Below are 23,448 nucleotides of genomic sequence, written 5' to 3'. Positions count from 1 at the left end.
AGGCCTTACTTCTCCTTATCAGGTACCAGGGGAAGAATTTTTCTCAGTGCATAAGACCAAGTAAAATGCTCTGTCCTTTCAACCAGTGAACCATTGGTCTGCATGAGCTCCATGCCCACACTGGGCACACAGTCTGCAGGGCACACCCAGGCTCCTGGTGCCCAGGCACAGCTACTGGGTGTTGTCTTCAGCTGTCTGACCACGTCCTGCTGAGCACATGGGAATGACCCTTCCAGCTGCACACTCAGTGCTGTCCTCACCAGGAGCAGCCCCTGAAAGCCAGGCAGCATCAAATCAGACCTTTTAGAACTGCTACAAGCTGTTTTCTTCTTTTGAATGACTGAGTCGGGCTTGCAAATTTTTTTCATTTGCAACCATCAAAAAATGATGTTTAATCAAACAAAACCTAAATTTTACTTAGTGGTAAATAAACATGAAAATGCAATGAATAAAATACTCTGTTTCTCATGTATTCCACTAAACATGCAATCCAATCCAGCCTTTATGCTTCAAAGCATGACTTGTATTTCACATGCTTTCTAGGGCACAGAGTTCTGTGACACAACAAATACAGGCTACAAGTTTGAAACATAGATGTTCAACCGGTTCTTCTGAGGTCATTTATTTGGTTGGAATCCTTTTGAGCACGAAACATTTCTATAATGTCTGACAAAATATGGAAACATTCTCAGATGAAAGGATACATGCATTCCAGAAAAAAATCCACTGAAATCTAAAGAAACTCTTCTTGGAATACTTAAGTGCAAACTCTTCAGTTATGCAATATTAATATGGTGGAAATAAAGAAGTGCAAGCTATTAAATTTATTTTAAAGCTTAGGAAGCAAATTAAAACAAAATACATATTATTAATGAATAGCTACAGTGCAAGGTGCGTAATTACATGTTAATTAAATTCTCTCCTTATTATATCTACAGTGCTTCAAAATAATGTTTTCTCTCTATATATTTTCCTTGTAGCAACATTTTCTGAAAAAAATCATAGGTGTAAAGCAGAAACTGTTAAGTATTTCACATCTGGGAGAATGAAACTGCAGCTTTTTTTTTTTTTAAGTTAGAATTTGTATTCAGAAATAAACTGAACTTCAACATGTTTTAATTATGTGTCCTTCTGTTTATAATCTTCAGCTTAAGTCTAAACTAAACAACAATGCTGGCAGAACATGTAAATTTGAGGGACTGGGATGAAGTACTTCCAGGTAAATGTTAATATAACCATTATCCTCTATACAAAAATAATTTGGTTCAGGTAGTGAGCCAGCCTCTCTGTATGTGCCATCCCCTGCTGACCAATTCCTGCAAAACTCAGCATCACCTTTCTTATCTGGCTATTTAGGATTTCTCAGTTTTTCTCTTGTCCAAGTCTAAGCTTCTTCCTGCATTTGCAGCTTTTCATTTACGTCTGCCTGTAAAGAAAATCAGAAGAAAGAAGTGGTTATGATGGAGCTATCTTAGGCTGCACATTGTCTTTGTGGTTTTGACACAGGGTAGAGCAGCAAGGCAGACATTATCCTCCACACCTTCCTGTTTCGCAGACAGAATGGTGTTCCAGTCTGTCCTTATGCGATAACACGTTATCACATTGCCGTGCACAATTCCGATGGATGGCATGGCTGCCATGAGCAGGAAGTGATCTGGGACAGCCATTCCTCATGTAACCTTGTCTTAGGAGATAGGCTAATTTTCCTGTATTCTCAGACAGCCTTTACCAATAGACACCAAATCAGAAAAATTGCTTTGGGACCTGGTTGTTCCTACTGTTTTCCTTTGCTGCAGATGTTTGTTCTCTAGTGTAATGTGTTTTATTGAAACAGTACTGGAATTAAAAAGCATTACTGAAAATGAACAATAAAAAAATGTATTTCTGTGATGCTGCTTGTCTGTCTTAATTATGAACACAATTATGAATATGCATCTCATTCTGGAAATCCAAACTCCTGTAGACATTGAGTGTTTAATTTGCAATCTAACATTTGTGGGGAAGGTACAGGGGTTGTGATGTATTCTAATGAAATCTTTGGCAGTAATAATGCATAGCAATTTCTGATTGTATGGCACTTGGAAATGTGGGATGGATCACTGGAAAAAGGGCCACAAACACTGGTGTTTTATGGGTAATTTATGCATATTTTTAAGTATGAGCATTGATCACTGCAAAAATACAAGAGAAATGGAAGGAGCGCAATGACAGTATTTCTAAGAGTCATAAAGTTTTGTTCAAACAACTGGGACTGGTTCACAGGTCTTTTACAGACTCAGTGTAAACTGTTCCAAAACTCAGAGTTACAGTCTTAATGGAATTCAGGTAATTTCGATAAAGCAAATGGATTTGTACCAGAAGTGCTTGCAGTGACTTGACATTTCAGGAACTTTGTGGCTTCCCAGTCCTAGAAATCCCTATTATTGTTATTCTGCAATATATCAATGTGTAACCACAGCTGAAATGTTTTCAAAGTTCTCAGTAGCTCAGATTAGAACCAAAAGGCTGGCATTTCTCTCTCAGCTTTGTATCTTTGGAGACAGCCTTCACCATATTCAATTCAAGAATCAACAAATATGTCTTCATCCCTTTATGTGATGTGTATACTTGGTTGCTGGAACAGTGATCCTATAGGTTAATCAACTCCCAGCCACTCCAGATGCCTTTTCTTCTCCAGTTTTTATACACCTCTGTCTCTGGTCCTACCTCCACTGAAAATCCTGTGCCACCACACTTCACTATGGCCACTGCTGAGACCACTGAGTGTCAGCACTGTGATACCTGACTAAAAGTTATTTTCTAGACTCAATCAGAGCAACAGCTGCCTTGTTAATGCATATGTTGAGACATAATGCAGATTGCGAAACCATATTTCACATAACAAAAAATGGTATGAGTTTTATCATGAATCAGGTAAAAATCTAATTATGAGATTTCTTCGGAGGTCAAGAAACTGAGAAAACAGGTGAAAATTATACACTGGTATCAGAATTAAAGAATTAAAATCTGAGGGGGAAAAAACAAGACATTTTTCTCATCTGTGCAGTCTTGTAAAGAAAAAAACCTCTTAGCACTGATATTAATGGCATCAAGATCAAGTGAAAACTAGGTATCTACTCTTTTCTATTGGTAGGGACAGGAATGAGATAACACAGGCCAGAGATTTCCTCCCATTTCTTAAGACATTTTGAAATGGAATATGAACTCAAATAGGTAGATCTAATGATCTAATCTATTCTAATTCATATATTAATTGATATAATAATTCTTATTCATATTCCCTACTGATGCATAGTCCAAGTAAAGCAATTTACCAATACCACAGTATTTTCAGATAATATTAGGTATTTATTAAACTGCTGCTTAGTCAGTAGTGTCTAATGTGCTGTATCTGAAGTTCCAAGTGCCTAATGCCACCTTGTTGTTGCCAGTAAGACCAAATTCCAGCAGCTCCTTGGTGCAAAACTGTTCTAGCAGATTTGGCTTTCAATCATTTCCTGTTAATTCCAGTGACAGCAACTTCCTTCCCTTCCATAAACCTCACAGAAAGAAATCATGGACCCCTCAGAGTCTGAAGACCACATACTGACAGCTGATCTGTTTCATTAAGGCAGCTCTTGTGTAGTCACACACCTACAAGACAAAGCCTAAAATTGGCATAAGTGAGTAATTTCTTACACAAGTTGAAGGATGTGTGATATAGATGCATCTAACAATTTATATTAAGCACACATTGCATATACTCTAGCGCAGCAGCTGGTCCTGAACCCCTAACAAGGAATTTTATCACTGACATCACTGAGAGCAGGATTTGGCCCGTGTTTTTGACACATAGTAAGGCTGAAGATATATGTTGTCATATTACTGAGTATTTTTTCTTATCATATGTAAGCTGACTAAACTAGGAGTTATTTATAGAGTCTAATTCACATTTTTACAGCATATGGATGTGCTTTTTGCCAGCTTTAGCACAAACACAGTTTATATTCATTAAGACTGAGATAGCTAATTAACCATAGACAGAATTAGTGAATAGCTTTCTAGTAATAGTACCTCAAGGTTGCCAATAATTTCATTTGGGATTTCACACACTGCAGACTTCTCATCTTCAGCAGTGACTCCAGCTACAGCATCCACTTCGGAAGATGCTGCCTCTGGACAGGGCTCTTGCAGGTAATCCCCCTGGTCAGACCCCTAGCAGCAACCAGCCAGAGGAAACACTGAGTTAGACCATCTTCCTGCCCTCTATGAGACCCAACAGCACCAGCACAAAGAGAGGCAACAACACACAGAGCTGCTTCTGGGAAGCGCTGCCTTGACAGAGACCATCGTGGCTGTCTCACACTGCCCAGGCCAAGGCCAGGCAGACACATCCTCCCACAGGGCGAGAGCCCAGATGGGCTCACTCAAAGAAATGTCCTCTGCTGACTGATTAATGCATTAAAACTCTTTTCATTCAATCTTAGAAGAGAATGCATGCTATGTCCTAGAGAATAAATGCCATCAGTGACTGGGATCCAATGGAAATTCATAGAAAAACAGATTAGCCCCCCCCCTCCCCCCCAAAATAAACTGAAAGGAACAAAACTGTACCTGAGATTCTGATTCTGAGGGGGAAACTGCAGGTTGGTCAAGTTCCATCTTATTCTGGTAGCATAAAATAGAAAAAAAGAAAAAAGAAGAAAGTAATTTATGTTTAATTATTGCTTGGAGATTTCTTGCAGTTTTTTTTAAATGGAAATGAAATGGTTGGCAAACAGCAAAAAACAATACCTTTTCTGTTACTATCCAGGTGCTCAGAACTGGAAAGCATTCTGAAAATGATTATAGATCAGCTTTAATTTCTAGTTGCATCTCAAGGGGCCCTCTTTATAATGCTTGGAAAGAACAGATGATTTTCATAATTTCATAACACTACAGATTCTTACTCATGTGGATAATTACGTTTAGAAAACACAGTGCTTAGGTAACATTCTGTCTTCCCAGTGCAAATTTGTCACTTCTGAACAGGGACATTGTTGCAGTTTGGAATTGCAGGGGAGTATCAAAGGAGTCAGTTGGAGTGAAGTTGCAGTGACACTAAATCAAATAAGGCCCTAAGGAAACTATTTTAATATGTAACTATAATTTAAGAGTTGCTAATGGTCTGAGTTTTGCTGTTTCTTCTTGTTCCTTTGCTGTGACCGTGGGAACCTCAGTGCAGGGAGGGGGACCATGGCACCTGCAGCTCCAGGAATGCTCTGACAAGAGCATGGCTTTTCCCCCATGGAGCAGCTGGATGAAGCACCAAGTTCATGCTCAGGTTCTCAGGAGTGATGCAGAAGGCAGCCCCGTGTCCTCTAAAGGAACAAGGTTTTGGGTCCTACTTTAAAAAAATGGATGACAGGGAACATATGTGCCAAATAGGGCGAAAAAAGGCATTTGTGACCAAGCAAGGAGCAGGGTACAGCACTGAAATTGTGTGTTAGGGGCCTCTACAGGGGAAGTGCCCATTGAGAATACGAGGCAGATGTTCCAGTTCTGAGTCAGCAATTACAAACAGGATTTTGCTTGGATGGTGTAAGTAAACGACATTAATTCACATCAGGGTAATTGCAATTCCCATAAATTAATTTCCTCATATTTTTGAAATTGTAGCTAGGTTGATATTTGGCTCATTTAGTTACTTGCTACAGTTAACATGCTGAAAATTTTAAAGCTTCTATACATCTGCAGAAGAGACAGCAACAACTGGAAATACAAAGTTAGATCTAGCCACTTCGTTGCAATAAAAATCTCTTTTGTAGTCCTAAAAGCTTTTCAGAACTTCTGTTTGGACTCTGTCACTACCACCAAGGTCCCTGTTATGTGTGAGCTCAGTAAAATAGGTAGATATTATTAGCCCATGTTTATAAGAACCTAACAGGCTGACAGAAAGATTTGCAGATTATAACTGAAGAGAAAAAGAGTTATAGAAGCATTCCCCTTTATCACTTGTAATTCAAATTTTCAGCACTTTGTCAGTGCCTACATACTCACAAAAGAAATAGTCAGAAAGTTTGCATTTGGTATCAAAATGAAAAAACTGATTCAAATTGTACTTTCAGAAATAAAGACACTTTGTTTTCAAATTGTATTTTTTTAAAAATTAGAGCTTTTTAAATTTAGCAACTATTTCATTTTTCTCTGATTTCTTACCTTATGTTTTCTTATTTAAAATATTAGCTGAAATGGATGACAATTCAAAATTACTTTCTGCTTCCTTAAAATATTTTTTGCTTAGTTACCTATTCACCCAAAATATATTTTTTAAATTTAGATTAAATTATCATTCAATTTATTCTCTCCAGTCCAAAAAAAAAAAAAAAAAAAAGTCAAATTATGTAATAAAAATAGACCATGTTTTTAGAATCAATTCCAAGCAATTGAATACACTTTTGTTGCATGGATAAGATTTTCAGAGGTTCTGTTTTTCTGAATAATATTTTTACTTCACTGCATCTTTTTACAGAGAGCCATTCTTTACTCGTCTGTTCCATGTCTAATAATAACCCTTGGATCATTAAGAAATAACTAAATTACAGCAGAACTAGTCTCTTTAATGAGCCATAATAGTCCCAACATTCAGCCAAAAGTTTTTTTAAAGACTGTGAAACTTTAATGTAGAATATGAAGCATTTTGTTTAGTAATAACAAGTTTATGAGCAGGACTACAGTTTACAGCCAAAGTATAGTGACCTAAAAATGCCATTCTGCATTGCTCCTTTCTATACATTGTGTCCTTAACAAGTCCAGGGGAAAATTAGAACGAATGAATTGTGGTGAGAGCCCGAAGCCAACAAACGTATTTAAATGAATCCTTCTGATGCAATACTTTCCTTTAAAAATACAATTAAGTCTTTGTGTTTCCTCTGAACAAAACCTCATGTTTAATAGCACCAACGGCTCTGTAGTAAAATCTATTTAAAAACAGAGAAGGAGACACAGTAAGTTTTATACAGTTACAGAGGCTTAAAAAAAATGTTGCTAGTTTCTGAAGTCTGAGTAAATTTATGGTGAATTACTTCCAGTGACCTACATTAAAAACTTCACTCTCCTTTTTTTAATTCCTGAAGATTTGTCATTATGCGAGCATTATTCACTATGACAAAGATGTATTACTCAAACTGTCCTCTTGAATCAATATAACTATCGAAATGTGAGAAACAGCCTGGCAAGATGATAATGCCTTAAAAATTAATTGGCAATATTTTCCTGCACACTGCAGTCCAACGGGTCCACGGGAATTCAAACATAAAGACATTGTGAGGCAGTTGCACAAATGTAGCTGGCATATCAGTGTCAGCTGCTCTGAAAGAGACTGAAGGGACAATAAGGCGCATTATTAGGTGCACTATTCTTACCAGTTCTGAGGTGAGGTGGGGTGCCAGGAGGCTGCTTGGCCAGGGAAGTCAGCCCAGCTTGATATGGGACTGATTGGTCAGCACCATCTCCCCAGCCCAGTGGCATCAGCCCACCTGAGAACTCAGCTGGTGCAGACAGTGCTCTCAGAGCACAGCCCCGTGCCACTGTCCTGCTCTGGAATTCTTTCTGGTATAAGTGTGCATAAAGTGTGCATAAAGACAGGTTTGTATAAAAAGCGCTATGCTGTTCTGCACATAAACTCACACACTTTTCTCGTTGTTGAGAGGTAGCAAATTGCCTTTTTACAAATGTAGGCAGAGAAAAGACAGTAGAACAGTACACAGAGAAATTTCTAAAACAGAATAGTAACAGCAAAGAAGATTGGTAAAGCATTCTAATAGATGAGTTCCACAGATGTGGTTGCATAACTTACCAATATACCATTGCATTTTCTCCCAGATGTTATCTGTTACTTAAATTAATTTTGCTTAAGTTACTATTATTGCAGATTTTATCCATGCTGTATTTTATTATTTAAAGTTTCTGTGGCATATAACAAGCCCTGGCTGATAGTGTTACTTTAAATAATATATGTAAGAGATTTTAGTATTACAGAAATGGCTGCTGGAAATATCTTAATAGTCATAGCACAGAACGTCTGCTCTCAAAATATTATGTAGATTAAAACTAGCTATTTACTTACACTCTAATTCAAGGCATTGGAAAGGCTTGCAGTATTTATATATGTGGTATGAAGGAGAACAATGTACTCCAGGAATAAATATCAGAGTTTGGGAATTAGCAAAGCTAAGGTCAAGGTCAGTTTGGCTTCACTAATGTACTTGAAGAAAATGAGAATTCAGAGTTTATGTTTACTTACTTCATAAATGAGAAAAAAGACTGAGGGGGTGATGCATTTGCCTCTTTGATAGAAGACTTTTGTATCACAGAAATATTTAAAAACCATTTTCTCAGCTTGATATTACCTGAGATTCCGTACTCCTTTCCACACAGTCTTAACATAAATTCTCTGCAGCTAAACTTAGCACATATAGGAAAATAATTATTTATAAGGATTGGAAAAAAGATCCCACATTCAACATGGACCATTTCTAAATCCTTGTAACATCTTTCCAAGCCTTTCAGTGGATATTGGTTTGATTTATTTGAATGGCAGATGAGTTTCAAAAAGGGAATTCTTTGTGCATTATTCTCTATATTCATATCACTTGTGTAGTTTGTACTTGTTTGCTCTGGGACCTTGGTGCTACCAGAGGCCTGCACAGATTTCTCTCCTATAAATGTGAGCTTTCCTATCAAACTCTGTAATACAGGATTTACATTAGTTTGCTATTCATGCTAAGCATGGCGGGCCACACACCTACAAATGTGCTGAATTTCAGCTGCTGCAATAAAAGGCACTTACAAGAGGTGGTTTGTTGGATGCCTGTATTTCATGTGGCTGAATTTGAATGAATACCTAATGGACAGAGATGCACTGACTTAAACCAGCCTGCTTTTTTTAATCCCTCCCCTTTTACCTGCCAGCGTATGCAAACACAACAAATCCACCCCATCTGCCTGCGGAGGTATCACCCACGAGCGTTCCCACAGGAGATTCCTGGGAAGCTGCTGATAGCTCTGCAAATACATCTGCCATCCTCTTTTGCAGCAATCTAATACATGAAGTCCAAAGGAACAAAGGATTTTATGAAGCACTCAAAAATTAAATCCAGTATCTGATCTCTGTGGTGTGACTAAGGTAGCAGAGCTTCCTCCTGCACACCCTTGCTACATGCATTTGTATTAATATTAAAAGTAGAATTAAGATCAATGAAGGCCTAAAACTCTGCCTCTGAAGGATGTTCCTTGGTTGCTAATGATGCACATGGAAATTCTGTGTGCATGTTGCTGGGCAGGATTTTTCAAATCACTATTCCTAAAAGACAGAGAAGTTCAATGAGTCAAAGGTAAGCTATATGCTCTTTTTCCTGTATTTCAAAATCCAAGTCAATATGTTCTAAAAGAGTTTTCCATGTTTCTTATCTGTGATGTGAATGGACTTTGATGACAATACATTAGTAAAGAATCTAGTCTAAAATAGCTATTTGAAGCAATTTGGTGCCTACATTGACAAAACAGGATCTCCTCCTCCCCCCAGGAAGCTGTAAATCAGTCAGTGACATCTGGCCTCAAGGACATCAGAGTCATCTGAAATGTGGTAATTTATATTAATGAACATCAATATTAATTTTTAAATAAAAAGAATTTGATACTGCCATTATGTTTACATAAGAAATATTATTTATAGCTTGTGTTCCTCCTTTCCTACATTTTGCCCATAAATTACTATAAGGAAACACAATGTCACAGTTATAAATATTTTCCCTTGGAGTTAAAGCTTTTACATATCCTCTTACTGTTTTCAGTAACTACATGAGGACAACCAGGATTTTCTTGCTACTCCAGGAACTGTTGCCAATTTTAATGCTTGACTGAGTAGAAAAGGGTGCTTCTACAAAAACAACCAAAGCCTTCCTCTCTAGAGATATCTTAATGCAGAGTGACCTTAATACCTAGATTCTGTAAGAATCTATCTTAACATACCAGGAAAAAAAAAACAACAACAAAACCCCCTGATTTTACTAGGCTGCAGTTGTCTTCTACTGCTTTTACCAAGCTTCCAATTATTGCTGCCAATTTGCAGATTATTTAGAAAGACAAAATAAAAGACATAAAAAAAAAATCCCCAGTTGGCTTTAATGCTGAGGACACATCACTAAATGATTCACCTTGGAATGGTCACTCTAAATTCACATTGCATTTAGCATTGCCAAATCTCCTAGAGTTATGGGATTACAAGAGAATTTCAGCTTTCATTTAAAAATAAAGTTAGCTCTTATGGTTGCAGAGGAAAGACTGAAAACATGAATCTTGAAAGCTCAAAAGCTAGACTGCATGGAAAAAGAACCAAACAATTATTTTTAAGCAACTCATTATTTCTGGGATATGTCTCATCATTTTAAATACTCAAGGCTAACATAACCCTTTAAAAAAATACAGATTTTCAGGAGGAGTGAAGTGAACGATTTTTTTTTTTGTTTTGTTTTGTTTTGTTCTTGAAAGCGCAACTCTTGCATGTCTGGACTCTTCAAAGTACCTACCTCCTCTTTCCAGTTCAAGGGGCTATGGAACAAACCATGGAACAACCAAAGAACAGCTAGCTCCTATTCTGGCCGTACCATCATAATCAACAGGGATCTAAAATCATGTAAAAAACAAAGAAAAAAACCTCATAAGCACCTTTCCCAGAGGAAGCACCTACCTAGAGCTATAAATGTTTTTAAAAAATGGAGGCCATTTTATTACTCATATGATCACATCTGAAAACATAAAAGTAAGTTCTGTTGAACCCAATGAACAACAGGCAGTGGCATCCACCTTTATCAGATTGGAGCTTTACACTTCCTTGTTGTGCATATCTTCTCCCACATTACTTAATCAGCAAAGAACCAATATGAATGCTGAAAACATTATGATAAAAATGTGAAACAAAACTTGGCCAGGTGCATCTTGGTACCCTCTTTCTGGGACAGGCTTCAAAAATTTTATAAATACTTGCTGCAATTCCATACTCTCAGAAAACCAATTTGCATGAGAGCATGTGCCTTTGGCAACAAAATGGCCTATAAGAATTAAATTGCTTAGGGGGCTGGTATTCATCACACCTGCTTTAGGGGCTTTGTCAACCCCCTAAACCCCTGCTTGCAGGAAGTGCAAAGACAATTTCCTCTCCTGAGAGACAGTCAACTAAGTCAAGTAAGATGAATTAAAAACCTAAAAATTCCTTAATGTACCTGCCCTGGACTGCAGCAAGCACAGCCTTCTCTCTGGCCTTTTCCCAAGGGGAACCTAGGAAAGCTGGCTTCCTCACTCAGGTTCCCTGGTTTGCCTGGTGCTGAGAAGTATAAAATATTCCCTTTTTTATTCAAATGGTCACTGTAGGAACTCAGAGATGACTACCAGCACCACGTGTTCCTCCTGCACCCCTGAGTGTCTAGGGGAAGAGTCAGACAGCTGTTGGCACTATCCTGGACTGTTTTTTCCAGGTGTTACATCCGAGATGCAGCAATATCTCACCAACTCTTACTGTTCCACAGGGCTTTAGGTCAGCCCTAAGACTTCCAAAAAAAGCCTGCTAATGTAGACATGCCTGTTTCCAGCATGTGTGAATCTCCAGTGTGTCTCATGCTCTGTACACACCAGTTAAGAGCAGCCTGTGTGCCCCTGGAGCTGAGCCCCACCAAACTTCTCTTAGTTCAGCAAGCACAGACTTCAGGCTTTACCTAAACAGGAAAAAAAAAGGCACCAAGATTCCAAAAACCTAGGAAAACTTAATCCCCCCACCTTTTAGAACAAAAAGGGCCTGAGAAGAGCCCAGGGGTGCCTGCAGAGAAAGTGTGACAGCAGAAAAACAGTACAGTAAAGGGCAGTCACTGCCTGACGCTGGAAAGAGGTCCCACCTCCTGCCTTTGTCTGCCACTGCTGTTGGACAGCCTTCCCGTCCTACCCACTTCCTCTGAAATCAGCATTTTCTCCACACAACACTGGTCATGGACAAGCCCCTCACACAAACTGCCCTGCGCTCTGCACGTTCTCTCAGCACCAAATGCCAGATGAACAAGCTCTCTCCAAACTCCTCTCAGTCATTAGGTGCATTAGATGTGGATAGGCTTCTCTGTATTGATTCACCCCCAGCTGATGCTACAGAAAATAGCTGCACTAACATTTAAAAGGTTGCTTTAAAAAAAACCCAAACCAACACAACCTAAGGAATATTGATCCAGAGTTAAGAGGGGGAAAAAACTGCTCACATAATTTTAAAAATACAATATAGATTTTTTAAAGAAAAAATGCCACATTAGAAAACTGTACAATATATGGCCACATAAAAATGGGGAGCTTGTGTTCTTTGTTATTAGACATAAAACATAAGGTCTTTGCCTGAGTGTGTAAGTTTCTGTTAAAACAACAATTTGTCCTGTGGACTGTAAATTCAATTACTGTTTTTATTGGAATCACATTTTGCTTTGGAAACAATCAGGCAGAAAAACAACCAGTAACTTAGACATCTTAAAAACATCTCAGAACAGCCATGGCTCTGAGAACAGATCAGTTATGGTAATTCTTCCACTGTGAACTGCAAGGTTTTTTTAAATCCATTTCCATATTTTTAATTAACACCTAGTTAAAAAAAAAAATCTTACTGTAGGTCATTTTAATCACAAATGGGAAAACAAATTTGTTTTATCAGAAAATTGATTCAACACTATTTTAGGGACTTATTTTTCATGTTTTTATCATAAAAATTAAGCCATTAGCATACATTTACCAATTTGGGAATGCAGAAGCGAGCCAGCTCTCTGAAATTTCAGTTACAGTTTTCAGTCACCTCTCTCTGTGAAACTAGTCTATTTTAACACCAGAATATTTGGTCAGCACACACAAACCCTCCACAAGTCTAAGGTATTGGTGCTTCTTTACAACTCCATTTCTATGGAATTTGAATTTGCAGAGTTGTAACCATAGCCTGTTAGTCTAAAGAAACCCTCCCTTCCTTACGTGACACTTGGATATCGTGCCCCAATGTAAAGAGGCTCTCTCATTACGTACGTGTTCATAAATCTGTTTATGCTGCATCTCAGTGTGAGTGCCTGTGTTTGTTTTAACTCTCCCTTATAATCCTGTCATTCACGTTCGATAAAAACGCAGCTGTGGGTAGGGGCAGGGCTGGTCTGGTGAATGCAGGAGTTAAACAAAGCCTTGCCTCAGCACAGCTTGGCTAGGTGGGTGATTTGAAATCTAGTAAAGCTTCCCCTTGGTAAACTGCCAAAGCCAACCACACCTTGGATGATGTGAGGTTGTTTTTGAGAAGGTAACATCTCCTTACAGATTATCTCCTCCCACTTCAACTTGGAAGGTTTCTGAGAACAGTAATTTCCATTTCTGTTGGGGCATGAAATGGTTTCTGCTGAAAAATAGCATAAATCTCATTCTGCTTTGACTTGTTAGGAAGCTCATGACAAATCACATAATCCAATGTGGATTTTTAGAATTTGTTCCAACAATGCATGAGAAGAAACAAACATTTCTACTGAATAATTTCTCTCTAATTAAAAAACCAAACTAAAAACAGTCTCTTAACTCCTTATCGCTTATAAACTCTGTTAACTACATCTTATAGAAAATTACCATGCACACAAGTAACAGAACCAACAAAAATCTAACATTTGCTCAAAGATTTCCACAATCATACAGAATTCTATCACAACTCAGAATAGAGAGCAAACACTTCCAACCCTGGAGTGAAAATCTTAAGCCAGCCATAGAATAAGTGAAGCTAAAGAGTACTGCATTGAATTCTACACTGCAGCCTTTCCTCTACTCCCCTTGTACTTTGTCTTTCTGAGAAACTCTGTTCTACAAAAATAGGCAAAGAACACGTGATAACAAAGTTTGCACGTAGTTTGCCTGATGAGATAAAGACAATGTGTCAGCTTTTGATGGGAAAAAATGAAGCAATGATGCCAAAGGGTTTTATTTATTCCTTTCAGCAGCACCTTTTCCTTGGCAGCTTTCCTAAATAGCAATGTCATAAATACCTAGAGGGAGCAAGCACCCAATGGCAGCATCTTCTCTTGAGAATGCAGAACCATACCCAGAAACATGACATCGCCTACTCTGAAGTTGCTGTCTTTTGATCTAACCCTTAGAAGAAAGCACTCAGCAGGAAAATCCAATGTGTCTGGATTGCCAAGGAGAGAAGTGGAGGAGAAGATAGGAAAATCACTAATTGCTGGGAAGCTTGGCTGGCATCAGAGAGAAAGGCAGGCTGGATGAGGACACAGGACTTCATTTGGTGCTGTGGAAGAAAAGAGCAAGAGTGATGGGAAGCAGCAACCACATCTCATGGGTGGAGGACAGGCAGTAAGGCTCAGCATAACCCAGAGACCAGATCAAAGATCACACTCTGAAGACTCCTGGAGGTGGGCCCTATTCAATTCCTTACCTACATCAAGCTTCTTCTGTCCAATAGTGCCTTGCTTGATCTAGACAAAATGTCACATATCCCAGGTCCTTCTATCATGTCCTTCTCCATTTTGGTTTGAAAAATGTGAAGCAATTCTCGTCACTGTCACTGGGTTTGTGCTTTTATGTTGGCCAGAAATATTGACCCCTGCATGGAAACACAGTCCATACACACAAACACACACACATACATATATATATGCAACTGCTAATTGTTTTTTAAGCCTGAAAGGACTGAAAAGTAAAATTACAAAAAGGCTTTTAAAGAAGCAGTCGATACCAAGAGCTGAAAACAAAAATGACTCAACTACAGACCCTAAAGAGAAAAGACCTTACCTAGTATAATAGACAATTTTTCCTTAAAGTCCCTCTGTACAAAGTATCTTCACATTTATAGGTTTGACTGGTTTAAGCATTCTTTACAGGTGTCCATTGTATCACGTATACATGCTTATAAATTTTACTGGATGCACAGCTCCATATGAAAAACAGAGCTGATACCTTTGAAAAACTTGGCCCCAGAACCAGAGACAGGTTACTTTTCCATAACAAGTAATAGATATATTTCTCTCTCCATGGTAAATTAGTCTCAAAGCAACACCCTCCATCAGAGAAAGACCTTAAGGTGCTCTTATAATACAAGTGAATGATAAATGGCGGCACTTTAACTCGATTTTTAAGCAGCCTTGAAATTATTAAAATTGTGAACTTTAAATAATTATATTTCAACCAGTGTCTTACTAGTTCTCTCCCTACCTTCTCTGATTTTAATTTTCTCACTTGTCAGTATGCCTTGGCAGTGAGAACAAGAAAGACCTCAAACCTTTGCTGATTGCTTTCCATGCAATCTGATTTCTATAAATTAGAAGTTGCTGATGGGAAAGCAGACAGCAGTACCCTTTGATCAAGATACACATCTTGATCTCTTTTATCATTTTTTTTAAAAAAACAATAATATTACAACAAAAAAAAAATCATCATACAAGCTTTTCGATCAAAGTGTGTCACTGTCTGCTTCCCAGTCAACATACTGCCAGTAAATTGGCGAGGTGCCCGGAATGCGCAGGCAGCAGCTGGTGGGTTTGATTACCATCTGTACAGCCACTAATGTATAAAATATTATGTCTCCATCTAGTGGGCATCTGCAGTTTACAGGAAATGTGAAAATGAGTTGAAGCAGACTTCCGTGGGTGGCAGAAGGAGCTTCACTCGACTCCCCACCAGCAGAACTGGGCTATCTGAAACAAGGAAGGCTTTGGAGCCCCGCCCCAGGTCCATCCCTGTGCTGGCACTTGTCCTTGAAATAATGTTTTCTGCAGAGGCATTCATAGAACAACTATTTCTGTTCTCACAACAAATCACCTCTTTCCAGTGCTCTGCAGCACCCTGGAAGTCTTGATGGCCAAAATTTGAGGTAACAGTAAAAGGAAGGTGAGAAAAAGGATGCTATTAATGACCAGAACTCCTGAAATAAACAATAAAGAATGAGATGAATATGCCAAGACAATGTTTTTCCCCTTATATTAAAATATTACAAACGGTACCCCCAACTACTTAATGGCAGGATGTGCAAAATGTCTGTTAACTCTCTCATATGGTTTCTGATAACACCCTTGACTGAAGAGCAACATGGGTAACACAAGATACACAAACCTGTTTATCAGGAGAGTGCCAAGGAAACGGTCCTTGGAACACAGATTTTAGAATCCATGTGGCCACCCAAAGGAGAAACTGAGGCATAAGCCAGCACTATGACAGCTCTCTCACAACAGTCACAGGACTAGAACAAATAGTTAATAAAGATGAATTCTACTCCACTCATTACACCACACTCCTTTTCATCGATTACCATCCTTTTTGACAACTACTCCACCAGCAATGTCCTGACTGTGCATATTTTATGCACAGCCATCTACTGTGAAAACTGCATGCTAATGAAGAATATCAGTACAGCAAAATGAAATAAAACCCAACAAGATCATACTATTGATTTTCTCCATCCACACAGACCAGACCTAAATTCCCTTAGCTTGAGAAATCTGTTGAGATAACTCTCCAACACAGCATGATTACATTTCATTTAATGACTTTTCTGAATGCACGACAGGTCCTAAAACCACTCCTCCTTGTTTTTCTGAATATCTTTTAATAAAGTTGTTCTAAATGTGTTTTGATTTGACACCTAAACTGGTTACAGTAAAACATTTTTTATTTTTATCATACATTCCGTTACATTAGAGGTAAGTTTATTACTCTATAAATAATTCATTCAATGGAGCTTCAGTTTAACAGCACCTAATAGACACAGTCACTTAAGGTAGCACGCTGGCAAATTTCAGCTTTAAATCAGAAGCTGATCTTTCTTCACATAAAAAAATGGCAACTTCTCAGCAAAAAGCATCAGTTTTAAGAAACTCAGGCATGAGCACTTAAAAATGAAGTCAGTATGTGCCAACTACTGACTTTTGTACTAATTTATTATATTGCTTGTTTGTGCAGGAAGGGGATGAGATTTGTTTCAACAGAAACTAGAAGAATTAGAAACGACTGTTGCTCCCTCAACAATTTGCTGTGATAGAAGCTTTATTTTTCAGGTCAGTGCTCTCCGTTTTTGATTGCTCAATGGGAGTGCCACAATGGCTAAAAAAAGAAGGCTCTGAAACTTCAGGAAATAGAAACTGCTGACTACCTGGTGAAGGAATAATGATTTATAATATATGAATAGGGACAATAATTGGATAGCAGGCTGTACTCAAAAAAGCCTTAATTCACAGATCTGACATCAGAAAGTCATAATCCATCGATCTAGCATCAGAATGATGGATTATGACTTTTTGAGAACATGTAGATATGTCAGCTTCATGAGCATTCCGGGAATCGTAGTCCAAATTGTTTTACCGAGATCACTTGAACAACTTCAGCTTTTTCCAATAAAGCTGATGCAATAATAGTTTGAAATATAAAAGTTCTGTTTTTTTTCTTTTAAGTCCTAAAAATCCTCCAACTAAATATCACAGGTTGCCATAACTTGAGATTGAAGATTTTTTTTTGATTACCTACAAGTTGTGTAATGTTCTGAGATGACAACAACTTTAAACCTAATTGCTTTTTATGTCAAAAAAGTTTTCTATTCGAGTTTGGAGGCAAAATAAACAAGGTGCAAAGTGAGGGATTAATTATCTTGTTTTCTTTCAGAAAAGACCTGACATATCCTATGCATGTTTCCCCCCCGGTCTATTTTAAAAAGAAAATAATTTATTATGTGGATTTAGATAGAATCCTTTATGAAAAAAAATACTAATCTTGCAATGCTTGAATACCTAGAGGTTGAAATATATATTTTTATATAGACGCTTTTGACATTTTAAAATCTAAAAAAGACAGAACTTCACTCCTCATAAAAAAAATGTGGGCTAAGGTTATTGAATAAAATATTTACGAAGGTTCCAGAGATCATTTCATTGAGCATTGCATACTTACTTAAAAGTAAACCACAATTTCATCCATAAAATTCCATTGCAAAATTTTCCGCTGGCTTTTCCCCATTACAATTAAGTGAGACTACCTATCAATAAACAACTGCGACATTAATTAATTCAGTGGCTCAGATCGGCAAGAGCTCTTCAAAAAATACTTTCTGCTTCAGTGAAGTATTGAGAATAAAAAGAAAATCTCACATTAAATGTAAAATATTACTAAGTATTTTCAATGTAGACTCATATTAAAACTATAAAAAACCTTTGACTAAAACATCTTCCAAAGGTATAAAAACTTTATGTTACACAAGTAACAAGGCTAAAGGGCAAAAGAAACAAACCAAACCAAGCCAGGGTTGCATATCTCAGTATTTTTTTTTTCTGGAAATTCAGGCTGAGTTTCTCCTTCTCTGGTTTTTCTCACCTTATTTTCCTTCTTATTCACAAAATGTTCTAAATGGGGCTTATTAATAAAGGAACTACTTAGGTTAAGTTTTTTGTTTGATCTCCCCCCACCTCCCTCTTTGGTCTGTTACTGAATAAAGGTACCACAGAGGAAATGTCACAGGGCTCTTTTATAAGGCTGAAATAATTTCTTTCACTAAGTCCTATGTATACATTAAGTAAAGACATCCTGGGTCCAATGTCAACCCAGGTTTCAAAGCAAACAATGACAACAAGACCAAAGGAAGGGAAAAAGCTGAAGGAAAAAGAATGCACTTTTTAGAGCAGGCAGAAGCGATTTACTTAGTTTTGACAACTAAATATGGCTAATAAAACAATCACTGCCATGTTCCACAAACTCTTTCCTCTAAACACACCTAATGTTCATAAAGGTCTCACATAAAGGAATCACATCACTGAAAAGCAACTACTTTTTTAAATGAGCCTTAAGCAACAATCACAACTGATCAAAAGAGAGAGCACCTCATGCGATTAACTTTTCTGGAGAATTACCATTGGCAGGCTGTAATTACTCACTTGAAAGCACTTGAACTGTTCTCTGCCTGTGATTTATATGCCTGAGGTAATGACCAATGGCCAGAATATCAGTGTGGCAGCCCCCTTCAAAGAGCCTGTTGTGCAGCACCAAACCAGGTTCACTATTACTTCATCATCAAACCATCTTCTACCTGCATTTTCCTTGGATCCTTTTCCACCTAAGTATTTACCCAGCTCAACTCAATTGAGCTTATGCTACCAAATGAGAACAAGCAGGGTGGCTACAACCATTCCAGATTGAGGAAAGACTACAGCCCTTGGGACTGCATGCAGGGGAAGACAGGACGAGATTGGGCATCTCCCAGTTCCTCCCCCTTTTTGGAGGTGTGCATTAGTCCTATCCTTTTTCTGGTTATTGAACTGGTTGTTCCCTTCCTTGTCTCCACTGACACCACTAACTCATTTAATGTATGTTATGAAGCACCAGTCAGATGTTAACTTTCTGCCTTTAATGACGTGTGCTTGAACCAATGACCTTGAAGTGCAAGGCACAATAGATCTTTACCATTCCCTCAACAGCCAGGCCTTTATTCATCAAGTTTATAAGCAAAACCTGTGTGCAAAAGGAACACTTACTCACAATTACTATTATGGTCCTTCTGCTGGGGCTGTACATTGCACTGAAAGAATATGAGTTATAAAGTGCATGAGTTAGTAAAATTTAAATCAAGCAAATGTTTAATATTAAGCCATTTCATCTTTTTCCAAAGTTCAGCAAATTTATTACAAAGCATTGAAATTGCACTTCAAGCCCTAAGGCTTGCAGTGTTGGAGACTGCCTCATTAACATAATTTAAAAAATAGTATAACTCAAAATTTAGTAAATAATTAAATATATGCAGACTTATTGTTTACTTCCAACTGATAGCATGATTCTAGCTAAAAATTTGTACTGCTTCATAGCTGACAAGTTGCTACAGCACATCCCCTTTTTCTTGCTGTGCATATGATTAAAAAGCAGAGATTAAACACAGAATTTAAAAAAATGGGGAATTCTGTTTTTGGTCACAGTGGTGCTTAGTTCTTTCCTCTCTTTTTTACAATAAGCAGGGTTGCTGAAGAGGTGAAAAAACTCATGGTAGGAGGACATTGAGCTTGAGAAGGGTAGGAAAATGCTTCCTTGGAAAGAATTGTCCTCCCCTTCCACAGTCACTACCTATCTTGTATTCCATTTTCCTACCTTAGCCAAGATCCAGCTTGCAGGAGAAGCCAAGCTATATCCATTAGATTACTGGACATATACAGCTTGTGAGACCTAATCCAGAGGATTGCTCAACGAGGACAAGACTGACAATTTTATGTCGCATAAGAATCCTGCCTTACACAGTGCTTGTGTGCTACTAACACCTGCATGGCCACGGAGGGCTCCCAGAGGTCACAGAGACAGGTTTTATGGGATGGAAATCTTATTTTCTTGATTCTGAAACCACAGAAAAAGTGCCTACTTTTTCTGCAAATGTTGCCTGCTTATCTTCATTTTCTGCTGCAACAATTCTGCCTTCTCCTTCAGCCACTGCACTGATCAGCAGCCCCTCCCAACATATGAGGTGGAAAGCCAATGACAAAATTAAAACAAGTTGGCAAATGTACCTATATATACATATTTCATGTTAGCACAGTTATGCTTCAGAAATTATGGCAACAGCAATAGAATTCTGCTGCTGTGATCATGGATAATCAAAGCAAGTGAAAAAAAAGCCAGTGCTGAAATATTTTCAAAGGTATGAAAGTCTTTACTGTTGTGTAATTTAAATTTACTTGCCATCACTTGAAATTTCCTCTCGTCTGCGTGATTAGAATTTAAATGCTCCCAAAGTACATTAACAAATATAATTCCCATTATATTGCAGATATACTGCAGCAACCTGCTCTTAATGCTGAAAACTAACTAGGCTCCTTAATTCACTACAGAAAATACAAAGCACAATTAGTTAAAATGTTTTCAAATGAAGTCTTATTTAGGAATGACCCACAAGATCAACCAATACAGCACTTTCAACTCTACTTTACACACATACACCCACACATCACAAAGTTGTAGCAGTATTTTCTACAGCTGTAAATATGGGATGTTTGCATTTTAGAGCGAGTATTTTTAACGTAATATTTTTCAGTTTGAGGCCAAATTTTGCCAACATTACACACCATGGTAATGTAGTGTTTATTTTCGATACAGTCCTAGCAGTTCCCATGAAATTACTTGGGGCACGGTGGATTGAGGAAACATGAATTGAACAGTAAATCTTAGCAGCTCACTCAAAATTTACACCTGACAACAGTAATAGAAGGACAGACATTACAAGTCTTCTCATGCATTACTGCAAGAAAAAATTGTCTAAAATCCCCATGCCAAATTCTTTAATTTTCAAATTCAAGATGTTTTTGATGTTCCTGAAGGCAGAGTTCCGGAGCACATAAGGGTCACATCGAAGATTTTATGCAGCCTAAGCAAATTGGATCTTAATTGGGAAGTAGTTGACAGTTAACCTGAAAGCCAGGTAAACATGAAGCTGCAATACCCTGCTGAAACACAACTATTTATTGTAGCATTGGTCAAGTTTAGTGTACTCTTCATGAGCAGCTTTAATTTTTCCCCACCATACTGATCTTATCAGATTTGACAGGCAGAATCCTGTAAGTAGCACAAATCTATAAAAATGACCTTTTATGTAACTGAATTCCACAGAGCAGGGTTTAGTTTGTTAAGTCATGCTACCTTTTCTTTACTCTTTGTCCATTCTTCTCCAACTGATTTGGTGGAAAGAGAAAATGAAAATTAAAAAAAATCAAATTCTGTATGTCTGTATAGGTTAGAGTTATTGGTACCTATTTGATTAAGCAATTTATTTTGCTACTGAAATTGCTAGTATGCTAACAGATAAATGTTAAGGAAGAAAGCAGATTTGTCTTCTTAATTGTATTGGTTCACTACAAAATGAAACAAAACCAACTCACATTATGGTCTGCAAAGCCATAAATGTATTTAACAAAAGCAAATGCCGCATGTATTAAAATGGCAATCAAGCTCTGAAAAACATTAGGCCTTAATTCCCAATTCCCAGAGCAACTCAGTCCCCTGCGTTACACACAATGCCCTGTTGACCATTTAATGTATAATCTTTAAACTTTCCCCTTACCTGAATAAGCTTCCTTACCACAGACTTCTGCATTTTATTCTAATGCATATGGTTTGCTGCTTATTAGTTTTTGTAATGTTTCCACTACTATGAAAGAAAGAAAGAAACCCCAGCAAGGAGACAAATTCTCATTTTATCTTACACTTGTCAAATATTAAGATTCTCCTAGTCTGTCAGATTTCTAAGCTTGTCTAATGTCTTTCACTTGTATCCAAAATTAATAAAGTCTATCCATGCTGTATGATTTTCCAGTTGCTCTGATTCTGATTATGCACAATAATTTGTAATTTAAATTCACAAAGATGTGCCAATGTAGCAATGTATTTATGTTGTCAGTTTTAAAGGCTTGGTCTTTTTAACTCTGATACCAAAGCCCTGTTCATTCCACCCACTATAAAGTTCCAGTAATGCTTGGACTGACCAATTACTGCTGGTAATTTGATTATGTACCCCCTTTATTTTATTATTTACCCATTTAACTAAGGATTGATCAGAACAAAGAGACAATTAAATATACTGCAATAAAATCAGTATGAATAACAAGAGTAGGAACTGAAGACAAACCAGCAGTAGTTCAGAAACACAGAGATAAGACTGAAATCCTGTCTTTAACTACTCCTATTGTGTTTGGCCGTGTTAGGGTTGCAAAGAAAAGGATATTAATTTTATGTTCAGTAATTCAGAGAGCTCTATTTGCAAGCAAGGAGGAAGGACAAAAGATAAAATCTGAGTCATGGCAAAATAAGTAACATTTGGCTCCTTACTTCCACCTTGACAATTTCTTTATTTCTCAAACAAAACATGATTATTAAACAGAAATTAATGGTTCAGTGCACAGTTCTAAGCATGCAGTATCAATAGACTCAAGGGGTCATTCTCAAAATCGACTGAAACATAATGACATTTTTAGAAATTCCACCGGAGGGCACCACAGTGGACCAATGGTAGGATTATTAAAAAAAGAGAGAGAAAAACAAAAACAGCTGCACAAAAAAACAGCCATCCCCTCCCACCCCCCTCCCCACCCTAAAGTCAGCAACCTAGGCTCTAGCCCTCACTTTCTTTTCATCTAGATCTGCCAGGACAGCAGTAACAGTGAAAACTGAAAATAGTCTATTGTGGGAGTAAAACTTTTCAATACTTCATTGGAAATCTGACCATTACAGGTAATTTAACATTTCTCCAAATGTAAGTTTTCAACTACATCCTAATTCCTGAGGAATACAAAAAGCTGGCACAATATCTTTCTTAGAACAAAAGAAAATAATTAAGATCCTAAATGTCTAACAGATAGAGACAAAAATGATAAATGGGCACCATGAATACAAAATGAATGCTAAGAAAAACGCTGAGAGAATGTA

The 23,448-nt window shown here is 37.6% G+C and overlaps 1 protein-coding gene across 4 annotated transcripts in view; it reads right to left on the bottom strand.

Annotated features, from left to right (window-relative positions):
* Positions 1–595: 595 nt before the first annotated feature.
* Positions 596–23,448, bottom strand: part of CABCOCO1 (ciliary associated calcium binding coiled-coil 1) — a 98,820-nt gene continuing 75,967 nt past the window's right edge. For 2 of the 4 annotated variants that reach the window (XM_053949398.1, XM_053949397.1), the window contains exons 7-10: positions 4,774–4,814; positions 4,594–4,647; positions 4,054–4,194; positions 596–1,426 (exon numbers count right to left, since the gene is read on the bottom strand). In XM_053949398.1, the coding sequence (XP_053805373.1) occupies positions 1,385–1,426; positions 4,054–4,194; positions 4,594–4,647; positions 4,774–4,814 (278 nt within the window). In that variant the 3' untranslated portion in view covers positions 596–1,384. The remainder of the gene's footprint in view (positions 1,427–4,053; positions 4,195–4,593; positions 4,648–4,773; positions 4,815–23,448) is intronic. The other 2 variants (XM_053949400.1, XM_053949399.1) reach the window with 2 other exon arrangements.

Source organism: Vidua chalybeata, chromosome 8, assembly GCF_026979565.1.
Source record: "Vidua chalybeata isolate OUT-0048 chromosome 8, bVidCha1 merged haplotype, whole genome shotgun sequence".
Lineage (NCBI taxonomy): Eukaryota > Metazoa > Chordata > Aves > Passeriformes > Viduidae > Vidua > Vidua chalybeata.
The sequence above is the reverse complement of the archived record's forward strand: the minus strand, read 5'-3'. Positions and strand labels throughout refer to the sequence as shown.